General features: G+C 36.1%; 1 protein-coding gene and 1 long non-coding RNA gene across 4 annotated transcripts in view; one reads left to right on the top strand and one right to left on the bottom strand.

Annotated features, from left to right (window-relative positions):
• Positions 1-13,541, bottom strand: part of LOC106665979 — a 90,747-nt gene that overhangs the window by 17,064 nt on the left and 60,142 nt on the right. The window contains exon 1 of one of the 2 annotated variants that reach the window (XR_002910166.1): positions 1,038-1,189. The exons of the other annotated variant lie outside the window; for it this stretch is intronic. This is a non-coding gene — a long non-coding RNA (uncharacterized LOC106665979). Of the gene's footprint in view, positions 1-1,037; positions 1,190-13,541 lie in introns of those variants that run through there. 2 annotated transcript variants of the gene reach the window in all.
• LOC106665505 (sushi, von Willebrand factor type A, EGF and pentraxin domain-containing protein 1) overlaps positions 1-13,541 on the top strand; it is a 91,740-nt gene that overhangs the window by 20,330 nt on the left and 57,869 nt on the right. For both annotated transcript variants that reach the window (XR_001340316.2, XM_014392001.2), the window contains exon 2: positions 6,513-6,686. Coding sequence is in view for 1 of the 2 variants with exons in the window: in XM_014392001.2 (XP_014247487.1) it covers positions 6,513-6,686 (174 nt within the window). In the remaining variant the exon portion in view is untranslated. The remainder of the gene's footprint in view (positions 1-6,512; positions 6,687-13,541) is intronic.

Raw genomic sequence — 13,541 nt, 5'->3', positions numbered from 1 at the left:
GAAAGGTTAATAAATTTTAATAGTCGATTCTCACACGCGTAGAGGTTGTTAATTAATGCAAATGGACCTGGACTATACTTTCCAGGGAAAGGTTTTTAATAAAAGCGGTTCAATTGGACAAAATCCCATAGTTACCGCCTTGCTATTTGGTGCATGAGAAAATAGGACGTACTATGATAGGCATAAGTAGGAGAAAAAAAGAATTTATTCGAGTTTTTTCAATGTTCAATTTACAATTTTGCCATTTGGACATGTTAAATATACCGCTTCATTCCTTAAATTCAGTAATTTCGTGGTCCGCTTGACCAATTAATACATTACAATTAATTAAGGTTTTTAGTTGAGATGAAAAAAAGTTAATGGCACGAGCGGGATTCGAACCCACGATCTTCGGCTAGATACGCCGCTGCTCAACCACTTGAGCTATCGTGACCTCTATCCACTCGGACATCAACTTCCTATCTCAACCCCACCTCCTTTTTGCCATGTTTCAAATGTCGTGTAATCGGATTGGATTCTCGACGACAAATTAATAATAATACCAACAATTAATTAATACAGCATAATCTTCCTACTTTCAATGACAAGATTATGCCTGACATGTAATAAATATTAATGTTAAGCATGAATTATTTTGGAAACGTATTATTTAATCCGATTACCTCCGCTCAATCGTTCTTTTTAGTACATAAATATGTTTGGCTTCTTTTTAGAAGGTATATTGTTACACTTGCTTCTTTTTCCCCAAAACGTATAGTATATACGTCGTTAAAATAGTCCTTGTCTCTGTCAGCAAATCTCTAGGTCATCGTTTCATTGTTGGCAGGCAGGGTTGTGTGGAATATGGAGGGAAGAGACTTTTTCAATTAATTCTGGTATAGTCTAATAGATAATGAAAAAAGCGAGGTGTGCGTCAGAGGTGCATTCTTTCTCCATTGGTGTTTAATGTGTTCTCGGAGGAATCATTAACGACGCGTTAGGAAATGAGGTAGCTGGAGTAGTTTTAATAGATTACCTTTAAACAATATAAGTCATACCTGTGATAACGTCCTTTTTGAACAAAATGTCCATTACCGCCAGAGAATACACCAAAAGTAAACGTGATTAAGTTACGGTCTGACCAAAACAAAGTTTTTACCAAGAGAACCGATTTGAACGCACTACTGGTGATTGCAGTAATTGAAAGATTGTGGAGTATCTGGGGGCCTGGACAAATAGCAATAATGAATCAGCTCCGAAATAAAAGCTTCTATTAAAATTGCGCGCATTATTTTCATTAAAATGAAGCATTTATTTTGCTAATATAAGCAATCAACTTAAAGTCAGTATGATATGTCTTCTAGCCTTCTTATGGTATTGAAGCTGCCGCGGTTACTAAATTTATGTTGAAAAGGACAGAGGCCTTCGAGACGTGGCTGAACAGAAGTGCTCTTAGGATATCTTATGTAGACAAAGATATTAATAATAAGGTTCTGCAGTGATTTTCAAAAGAGAAGGAATTAATCTACGAAATGAAAATCTGGAAGCTTAAATACCTGGGTTTGATGAGAGGAGAGTGATATGAAATATGTGTAATAATGCAAGGGAAATTAGACGCAAATGGTCGGTAGCCTAGGAAGTAGAACAACCTTTTGCCTCCGAAATTTTTAGGGAGTGGTTTAACGGCTCACCCTTTCAGTTGTTTAGGACAGCTGTACAAATAGCTAAAATTGTCATGATACTGATGATCGCCGACCTTTGGAAGAAGAAGGCACTCCAAGAAGAAGGCATCATTATGAAATTCATCCACAATCTCAAACCTGAAAAAACCACTACAATATCTTAGGTGCTAGGACACAAAGGAGTTCTGGGTGATGAAAAAGCAAACAAACTGTCTAGAGGAAGATCTTGAAGGAAGACCAATAGGCACACAACCTTTTGTTATCTTGGAATAAACACGATCGAACACAGGGTCTTCCATCGCAGGAAGGAGAACAACCTTTTGCCTCCGAAATTTTTAGGGAGTGGTTTAACGGCTCATCCTTTTAGTTGTTTAGGACAGCTGTACAAATAGCTAAAATTGTCATGATACTGATGATCGCCGACCTTTGGAAGAAGAAGGCATCATTATGAAATTATCCACAATCTCAAACCTGAAAAAACCACTACAATATCTTAGGTGCTAGGACACAAAGGAGTTCTGGGTGATGAAAAAGCAGACAAACTGGCCAGAGGAAGATCTTAAAGGAATACCAATAAGTACAAAACCTTTTGTTATCTTGGAATAAACACGATCAAACACAGGCTCTTCCATTGCAGGATGGGCCCACAAAAGATGGACGAACTCCAGTGGTGCCAGATACATCAAACTCATGAAAAACCCTCACCGTACAGTTAGAAAGGGTAAACTCAGGGAAGTGATAGAACTGTGTACCGGCCATGAACGTTTAAATCTTTGCACGTAGTTTCATTTCACGTAAAATGGAGCGTCGAGGATTTCTCGAAGTATTTTTCATTGTGCAGTTCGATTACGGAAGAAGTTTGATTATTTGGCTGAACTCTGGACTTCTAATAGTCCATATGTTCACACTAGTTTTAGTACGGAGTTGTAAAGTAATCTTGCAGACATTAATTATATAGTCTGGCAATTAGTCGTAAGAGGATTTATAAATGTGGAAGTTTTTGAAATATAATGGAGGATCGATTTTCTCACAAATGGAGTAATAAACTCAAATTTATTCTAAATTTAGGGAAATAAACTGGTTTAAGAGTCTCAATATCTTTTTAAATAGATGCATGTAAATTTAGCCGAACATTAGGTTTTGGTATTCTTCTTACCTGCAGAGAAAGTAGTTCAGCATTTGAGTTGCTGAATCTGATGTGTTTATTTTCCATTTTTCTACGGAGACCAAAACACAGTACAATCGTTATTAACTAGTTGCACAGTATTACCCCATTGTTTATTAATAATCCCATATTATTTTGGCATTTACCCTAACACATCCCTTCTTAATGGATCAGCCCATTGTGATCTATGCTCAAACTCTGCCCTAAATCCCCACGTGGTATAATTGCACGTGTAATAAAAATTAAGCACCTCATCTTATACTTTGAACTTTTGGATGGAAGGTTGCACTGTAAACAGTATGAATAAAATGCTGTTTATTCCCATTGAAGTTCAGTTTTAAATGGGACCCCTATATCAAGCCAAAGGCGGTGGAGCTGAAGGCGGCTGAACTTTGCAGTTCAACATCCCATCCAATAAATTAAAAAAATGCAATCAACAGAGAAGATATTTAGAAAAATAATTTAAATTTAATTGCCTGCTAGAAATTGATTTTGTCAGACCCCGAAAAATCGCGCTTTCCGTGTCGAAAGCTTTTCCAATCTCGTTTTTATTTACTAGTCACTACTACTAATGATTTTTTTTGTATTTACTTTCCGGTCGAAACTCGTTTTCCCTGACTGGGATTCTCGGCAAAAAAAATCAACTTTTTTCCAGCTTTTGTAAAAAGTAAAAGTAACAAAAAAGTTTTGTCATTTGCAACAATCAAAATTGAAAAACTACATTCCAATAGTTCCCAACCTGTTCAATAAGATTGCACTTTTGGGAAAAAAAAGTTTTACTTTGGTTCTTTTTTGAACAAAATACGCTTCCAGCCCACAAGGAGTGTCCTCAGATTTAGGACAGTTTCCGTACCGTTATTCACGTCCTACTCAGACCAAACTGTCGGCGGGCAGACCAGGAAAAATCGGTGGACTACTTGGCCGATCCCAATGCTTCTATTTGCGTAACACATTTTTTAATTGGCATTTCCCGTTCTTAGCCGGTCCACACTGTAGAAGTGAAGTCACGTCTTCAACATGCCGTCTTGTAGTCGGCTGGACATGGACGAGCAATGCCTGCCATTCGCAGAGAACGTGTGGAACAAATTGGATTCATAATAAACTAGCGTTCAATTTTTTTTAAGTATATAAATTACGATTGGGGGGTTTTTATATTCTGATTTTATAAGTAATATCTACTTTGGCTGTTTTTATAATATAAAGTGTGATTATTAGGGAAGCAACTTTCTTAAGCTCATTCAGCCTTCTTTTACAGAATTATTGAATTACTTTCTTTTACCACAAAAATATCGAAAGAAGTATGAATTTAGTTAGAATTTATAGTTTGCTCGTTTCGTTTTGGACTGCGTGCTCTCGCTGTTTTGGCAGAATCGTTTTGTCATTTCGCCATTTTCAGTGATTTAAATAAGTCTTAACCCTTTATTTAATATATATATTTTATGAAGTTTGCATCAATTTGCGGATAGTTTCAGCTATGGCTTATATTTTTGTGCTCTAGGCCAATATCGGTCGCGGTGCGCAAGGTCGTTAAGAGGTCGTCTTGTAGACCCTTGTTATCGGCGGGCTGTCCCTTAAAAATGACGATTATGCTATGGACAAATAGAAAATTGTGAAAATGGGACTTGAACTTATTCTTTATGAGGATCTTCGGAAGAGGTCAAACAGAGAAAACTTCCTTACGGTTTTCGCCGAGCTTTCGACAGTTTAATACTGTCATCTTCAGGGCTTTAAACCGTAATAGGGAATTAAACAACATGGTGTTTTGGGCACAGAAGTACATTATGTTTTTTGGGGCTCAGCATCTCATATAAGTCTAAAAAACCAGTACAATCCTCCTTTCTTTGTTTTTCAGGTACATGTGATCACAGTGCTCTGAAAAGACTTAATGTTTCCAGCAGGTCGATAATCTAGTTCATCGTTATTCTTTATGTTTAATAGTAAGAATGTTTAATTTTTAACGCATCCGTGTTGGAGACAGAAATGTCGAATGCAACCGAAGGCGAATCGACTGTTATGAAACTGCAATCCATGATTATGAATCCGTCAATATAGACCAGAAAGAAATAGTTGATCGTATATTTTCATTATTACATGAAACAGGGTGTTCGGCTACTCTTCACAAACTTTGTCAGTTGATTCTACATTCAAAAAGGAACCAAAAAGTCCTGATTAGCTATGGTCCGAGTCTCAGCAGTTTCGGAGTTATTTCACTTATTCTGATTTTTTAAGATTTCACGGCCTTGCTTCAAATAAACGATGATAACTCCAAAACTAAAAGGTTTTGGGCAAATCCGTTGATACCATTGAAAACTACGGTACATTTCCAATAAGATGTAATCAATATTAAACTTGTTAACGTTCGTGAAATAAGTGTTTTAGTAGCGAGAACTGAAGAGAATTTGAAAAATATATTTTTTTTAAGTTGAAAAACTTACTATGGTGATTCTAAACTACTTGTTAACGTTCGTGAAATAAGTGTTTTAATAACGAGAACCGAAGAGAATTTGAAAAATATATTTTTTTTAAGTTGAAAAACTTACTATGGTGATTCTAAACTACTTTTTCCAAACCTGGAGACCAAATTTCAGAAAACGTACTCCATTTAATATCCTTTTTGGTGGTGTAATTGCTTTTTTAATTACTTTTTTCAAAGATGAAGAAATTGATGAAGAAAAAGAAAAAAGGTTGAATCCGTGGTTGAAGGATTGGTTAGGTGGAAAATTAAAAGAAAATAACTTAAGATAATTTTAAATGAAAACTTATTAAACTTTTTTTTACCAATCTGTCAGCCACGATTTTTTCTTTTCCTCCATCAATTTCTTAATCTTTGAAAAAAGTAATTAAAAAATAAATTATGCCACTGAAAAGGATATTAAATGGAGTACATTTTCTGAAATTTGCTGGTCTCTAGGTTGGGAAATAGTAGTTTAGAATCACCATAGTAAGTTTTCAATTTTGAATTTTTTTTTTTAAATTCTCGATATTAAAACGAATTAATTAATTAGAATTAATTCCACGAACGTTTACAAGTTTAATATTGATCACATCTTATTGGAAATTTAACGTAGTTTTCAATGGTATCAATGAATTTGTCCAAAATCTTTTAGTTTTGGAGTTATCATTGTTTATTTGAAGCAAGGCCGTGAAATCTTAAAAAATCAGAAAAAGTGGAATAACTCCGAAACTGCTGAGATTCGGACCATAGTCAATCAAGACTTTTTGGTTTCATTTTGAATGAAGAATTTACGTGCAAAATTTGTAACACAAGTAGCCGAACATCCTGTATAACAGAAAGTGGCAAATTTGTAACTCTTTTACTTTTGAAAATTTCGGAAAAATCGACTAGGACATCTTTCGCCTGTAATCATTGCAAAATAAAGACATCCGTGTCAATGGCGATCATAATTTCTCGTTTAAAACAAAAATTTGTTTATTTTTAAATAGAAACAAAATATAATTAAGGAACTGGAGCAATTGATTATTTGTAGTTATTGTTGTTTTCAACTAGGCTAGAGCGACCGCCGTGTGACCGTTAGTGCGTGACGAAGCAAATTGTATTGTATAAGGTTTTCTTTCTTCTTTCTTTTCACGAATGAGATAAACAAGCAACGATGTTTTCTTTAGATAAATCTACATCGTGTGTTGTTTAGGTTTCATTTTTTGACGTAATTTTTCTCTTGTTTCAGAATGTGGATATCCCGGAGCTCCCGCGCATTCCACCGTCGAATTTTCCAAGAAGGATCTCTCAGTCAGCACTATCGCGACGTACAGATGCGAAGCTGGCTTCGAGCTGCTCGGCCCTCCAAGAAGGATCTGTACCGCACAAGGGACCTGGAAACCCGAAGGCATCCCTTTTTGTGGTAAGTGGTGGGACCGCGGGTCCTTATTTTTTTTTATCGTCTCCGTCTTCCCGAAGAACCCGTTTATTACCATATCCATTGACCGAGGCGGATCCCTCAACTACTAATAATATTAGAACGAATTCATGCGAGCAATGCCGTAATTGATGATTCCTATGACGGGGATCAGTGGAAAGCACTCACCGAGCGGATTTTCGGATTTGAATAATAAACAATGAATTTTATTAATACCGATGATTTTTTTACCGTACAAATAAAATAAAAAGGGCCGCCCATTTTGAAACAGGTCGCCTAAAAACATCATTACAGATCAGAATAGAATCAGCTATTTTCGTTGTCAATCAAGCATTGGCCACCATCAGGAGTGACAAAAGGCCGAAATGGGTTTAACGATCAAAAGAGCAAGGATATGCAGGTCATATCGGTAACGACCGAATTGCAGATCACCCCACAGACCACACGGAGAAATCTCACATCAGAATGTGTTTAGATTCTTTTAGAATTTTTCGGAAAGTCAGAAATACTTAACATAACGGGTCTTTGAATCACATAACAACGGCGTAGCTTCTTCCCTTAGTCATCGGATAGGCAGAGGACACGCCTGATACCACTCACCGCACATTCACCACGTAGTCGCTATAATTCTCTTATATGGCGTCGATCAATTATCCTCTGAAATGCTTCGGATATATCATTAAATTACGTACACCTCCGGCTAGGGCGAGTTTGTCCCGTTACGGTTTTATTCCATGAGCCCTACTCGCGGTCTGTTACGCACGAACGAAACCTCGCAATTTCTTCATCGGCCATTCTGGAAATCGACACCAAATAAACAAGTGTGCATGTTTATGTATCTTTTATTTTTACTATAAGTATACGCAATCGGGATTAATAGGATTTATGAATTACGTCTACCTTCAAATCTAAAGTCGAAGAAATATTGTTAGATCGATCATACCAGCGAGGATAGGATGGTAGGAACGGCACGACTAAAAACTACTTCACCTCAAACTCCCACCAAAATTATCATGCTAATAACAAAATCAATTTTTTAGTGAACGGTTGTTTAATAATTTGTTGGAGTCGTGAGGAGCGGTCAAAAATGGGGTAGTTTAGAAAAACACCTTTTTCATTTTTTTTACCGACGTTTCGACCTCTTTTCGTGTTATCTTCAAGGCCTGGGTAAAATACAAACCGTATATTGGCTGGAAAAAATCCAATTTAAGATGTACATATAAATTTTGAATCAAGTATTTGATGATTCATATAAAGCGTGGTGCTATTCTTGTGGTGTCATGTTGGTTTTGTGTGAATGATGTGAAACGTGAATTTGTATTCTGCTATTTTTATATCATTGTGACAGAGTAGTCTTAAATTGTATTTTTTCCATGTTTTTTGATTTACCCAGGCCCTGAAGATGACCCGAATAAAGGTCGAAACGTAGGCAAAATAATGGAAATAGTTATTCAGAAATCGTGAGATGCGGTCTGGTGTGATGTAGATTTCAGATAAACATTTTCTTTATCGTGCCAACGTTTCGATCGGCTTTTTCACCTCAAAGAAGCCAACGCCTTATACAAAAATGTCTTTTCAATACCGACTTCCTTCCCCACCCCTTCAAAATCTAAGATATATAAACATAAAACAGCAAAAGCTCACTGGCATTCTCGACACGACACGCAAGAATGGCACAATTACCCAGACGACAAACACTTTGAGTGAGTAGAAATACTTTGATTGAATATAAAAAATATATTTTGCATTGTATAAATTCACTTTTTTCCACATCCTACATGTATTTGTTACATGTAAACAATGTTTGTAAATCTCAGGCCCTGAAAATGATCTCAATAAAGATCGAAACGTTGGCACGATAAAGAAAATGTTTTTCTGAAATCTACATCACACCAGACCGCATCTCATGATTTCTGAATAATTACCGATTAACGGTCACTAATTACCACACAAAAATGAAAATAGTGTTTTTCTAAACTACCTCATTCTTGACCGCTCCCTCCTCACGACTTCAACAAATTTAATGGTACAGTTGTTACTATGAAATAATAAATATAATTAACCAAGAAACACAGATCGCTACCTCAACATTACATCTCACCATCCTCTTCATACAATAATAAACTCGGCCAAAGGGTTAATTCACAGAATGATTACCCTAAGCCATGAATCATTTCACCACAAGAACATAAAGATATACAAACAGATCCTCCATAACAATCTTTACCCTAAACACATAATTAACATAATAATCAATAACTACAACTCAACACTAACACCATCCACTATTACTAATAATACTACATTAAGTCTATCGAATACAATCAAACCAGCATACATTTCCATGCCATTTATTCAAGGCCTATCACATAAATTAAACAAATTTCTCTCATCCGATAACTTCAAAATAGCTTTCAAAAATTATAAAACAATTCAAACACTTTTTTCCAAAATTAAAGATCCCACACCAATAACAAATAAATCTGACGTAATCTACAAGATCAACTGTTGAAACTGTCCGGCAACTTACATCGGTCTTACATCCCAATATCTGGACAAGAGAGTAAAGCAACATATCTATGATTGCAAAAAACCCAAGCAAAATCCTACAGCACTCGCTACCCACCATTTTGAACACCAACGCAATTTTGACTTCAAAAATCCAAAAGTATTACACACAGAACAAAACAAACATAAACGTGATTTTTTAGAAATGGTTTATATTAACAGAGATAAACACAGCATCAAATATTTTTCACATAGTCTAATGTTCCAACAATTTAGCTTCCCTTTTCCTATTTATCCCTTTCTATATAATCCTGAAAGGATAATCTTGCCATTACCAACGGTTTTTCCCTTCCTCGGCTCTTTTCACCTAAAAGAAGCCGACACCTTATAGAAAAATGTCTTTTCTATACCGACTTCCTTCCCCACCCCTCCAAAATCCAATGTATATAAACATAAACAGCAAAATCTCACTGGCCCTCTCAACACGACACGCAAGAATGGCACAATTACACAGAAGACAAACACTTTGAGAAGTAGAAATACTTTGATTGAATATAAAAAAATATATTTTGCATTGTATAAATTCACTTTTTCCACATCCTACATGTATATGTATTTGTTAAATGTAAACAATGTTTGTAAATCCCAGGCCCTGAAGATGATCTCAATAAAGATCGAAACGTTGACACGATAAAGAAAATGTTTTTCTAAACTACCTCATTCTTGACCGCTCCCTCCTCACGACTTCAACAAATTTAATTTAATTGTTACTATGAAATAATAAATATAATTAAAAAAATAAAATATGCTTTGCGCTGTAAAAACAAATATTTTAAACAAATTACAACTTATAAAAACTGTTTATTTGAGAATATATTTTGGAGTGTAGAATACCAAGAAAAAGGTGGTTCCAAATCCGAGACACAAGAACCTGTCGCCTTGTTAGTAATTTGGCTATTGAGTTTATGGTTTTTAATGCTATTTTTATCCCTAGTTAGCTGAATAAGTTGAAATGTCTCTTTCCCAATGTATGCGAATGCGGACCATTTAGTGTTTGTTTTTGAGGAGTTTTTTGTGTGTTTTGTTTATTATTTTCTTGATTTGGTTTTGTGTTATAGCTGTTATTGTGCTATGGTGTGTATTCTTTATAATTCATTTTAGTATTTATCTTTGATTAGTGATTGATTACCTTTACGACCTTTATTCGGGTCATCATCAGGGCATAAAGTGTGGTGCTATTCTTGTGGAGCCCTATTGGTTTTGTGTGAAATTGCTGTGAGACATTGACATTGACAACAATTTCACACAAACTAATAGCACAAGAATAGTACCACACTTTATGCCGTGAAGATGACCCGAAAAAGGTCGTAAGGTCGGCAACAAAAATGAAAAAGATGTTTTTCTAAACCTCATTTTTGACCGCTCCTCACAACTGCGACAAATTATTAGTAAAAAGATAAATTAATTTAATTAAATCGATGATGTTCAGCTCGCTTTAAATCAAAGAAAAATATTTCCCAGGCTTTTCGTAAGACCGGGATTCGTTCATGGGGAGAACGTGTTCGGAAAGTAGGCCCTTGTTTTCTCACAACTTTCAAGAGCTTATGGGAAAAGGGGCTTTTCTATCCGTGTAAAAAATTTTGATATTTATATTTTCTTCCTCATCGGTCCTTCGATTAGTCAAGCCCTGAGGTTTAAGGGTAAGAAACTCTTTTTTTTTTAAATTCCCTAATTGCAAGACGGACGCATTAAGGAGATTCCCCGGCGGAGAATTGAATCAATGTCGAATTAAGTAATTGAAAGTGGCTCTGGGCGATGGAAAAGACTGGCATACTGGAAAAAATGGAATTAAGTTAATTCGCGGTTTTCTCCGTCGGGGAAATGGCTTTGCAACCGAGGGGACAATCATTTTAATTCTGGTCCATTTGAGGTAACCCACGACGGACGCAGAGTTTCAGGAAGTCCGGCGACTGTCACATAACGACTTTCGAATTGTCAGCGCTTTGATCAGAGTCCGACGGCATGATGAATAACCAAAAGGTCCAATTTATGGATCGTCTTAGCGACAAATCGGCCCAATGCCTTTGTTAAAACACTTGGATCATCGGTACTGAAGTGTCCTTTATAAGTTTTTATGAAATAATTATGAGGACAGCACCACGGGCCTAATGTTTTGAGAATCTTAATTCATTCCAGAAAAAACAAAGCTTTCACCTCGACTTCACACTTTCCAATTGTTCCCGAAATGCAAAATAGGCTTTCAAACATTAAAACGTGCCTTATCGCACAGAGATTCGGTATAATTGAAAATTATTAAGTTTGCAATTCAGAGAATAAGAAAGAACTAGGGTTGTTTCTCTTCTGGAAGAGTACCAAATTTGAGGACAGTGTCAGACCGAAACTGTGCCACGGAGTCAATTGTCTGTACTTCGAACAATTTGATCCGCCATGGGACATGTACCCTGCAAAATGACTTTAAGTGTAGTACACCTATTTGACGTTCCACTTAATTTATCTTTGCCGAAATCCTCTGTTTTCTCCTAATCGTAGAAGTACGCGAGTATAACAAATAACTTTTAAAGTATATTTTAAATTTAACACGAACGGTCGAGAACAAATGACCGAAAACACGCATGGGAACAGCAGTACAAACTAAGTAAACGATGCTAGGTTTTACTTATAATTTATAATGAAAACCACTCTAAAAATGTAACATCACGATATGTATGAAAACTGCAAATAATGTTTAGGTTATGAGCCCATACATTTATTTCTTCATATTTCATTTCGAACCATTATTGCATTGGTATCATTCAAGCCACTTAATACCAGTCGCTTTCCTTTCACCGTTGTAATAAACTTTTCCTGATGTTACGTTATTTCGCTCTAACTCTAATTGGTAATCCCTGGCCCAAGGTTTTTCTGACTTTTAAACGAAAGTGGAACAGAAATCAGGGACCTTAAAATTACGGCTTTCTTTAAACATTGAGCACCCTCGCACCGAGACGACTTGAACAAATCGGCAAAGAATATTTGTATCAATCAAATTCCGGGTACACATTTTGAAGAATTTCCTTCCGCAGTTTGGACTGTTTTGACCGCATGGACTTTTGAATATAATAAAAATGAATGTGAATTTATTCCGGTGATTTACCACTGACGTTATTTGAACGATCATCATTTATAGCACGGAAAAAGAAAAGATAAAGACAGGGCACATGCCGCCCTACCTTGAAAAATCGCATTATCATGAGGTTAGCAACTGAACGAAAAAACATTCTTTGATGAGGGAAAACTATGTAACACGTACATATGTAATGATCGCGGTGAAATCCGGTCATTATTTTATATTATCCTTGTTCTTTCCAATAAGGAAGAGTCGACGAAGGTCCGGCAGTAACGTATAACAAATTGTTTTTGGAGATTGGCTTTTTAAAAATGGACAGCTGTTAATATTAAAAAGAAACTACGAGCTAAAAGTTTCTCCACTTTGTTCACTGAGTGTGATAGACTTTCAGTTAAAAAATGAGCTCGTAAATGATTTGAAATATATATAGCCCAATGGGCACTCTCAACACGACACGCAAGAATGGCACAATTACACAGAAGACAAACACTTTGAGCCCTGAAGATGATCTCAATAAAGACCGAAACGTTGGCACGATAAAGAAAATGTTTTTCTGAAACCTACATCACACCAGACCACATCTCACGATTTCCGAATAATTATCGATTAACGGTCACTAATCACCACACATTATTTATACTGTCAAAACGACGTACTCGTTTGAACCCAGTGGTTTTTCAGAAAGGTGAACCTACAGAGATTTTAATCCAAGGTACATTATCGCGTCAGGGGACATGGTTTTTGAAACACCTGAATACATGTGTGTACCTCTTTGTCCGTAAAAAAGTAAATTCTGCGGTAAATTTTCTTTTGAAATTAAATGTTTTTAATATTAAAAACACAACGTTAATGATTGCCCACTTTAATCGGATGGAGCATTGTTTGAGAAAAAAGTTCAGGTTGGCTCATGGGCAACTCAAACTTGTTTCAAGTCCCATTTGATCCAACTCACCTTCACGAAGAATCTGTGATTTGGTCTTTACGGATCATCTTGGTCTACTTATCCTTGCTGAGTTGGTCTGTTAAACGAGTTTCGGCATTTCGCCATCCTCAGTGTCTGTTAAATCCAGCGAAGATTGGAAGACCAAAGTAATGGTTAACGACCAAATTTCAGGTTCATCACCTCCCAGACTATACGAAGAAATGTTACAATGTATGACGAATAGTATTACGATGATGACTGAACCCCTGCGCTCGCGTCAAGT

The sequence above is a fragment of the Cimex lectularius genome, unplaced genomic scaffold (assembly GCF_000648675.2).
Source record: "Cimex lectularius strain Harlan isolate CLEC.00 unplaced genomic scaffold, Clec_2.1 scaffold80, whole genome shotgun sequence".
In the NCBI taxonomy this organism is placed as follows: Eukaryota; Metazoa; Arthropoda; class Insecta; order Hemiptera; family Cimicidae; genus Cimex; species Cimex lectularius.
The sequence above is the reverse complement of the archived record's forward strand: the minus strand, read 5'-3'. Positions and strand labels throughout refer to the sequence as shown.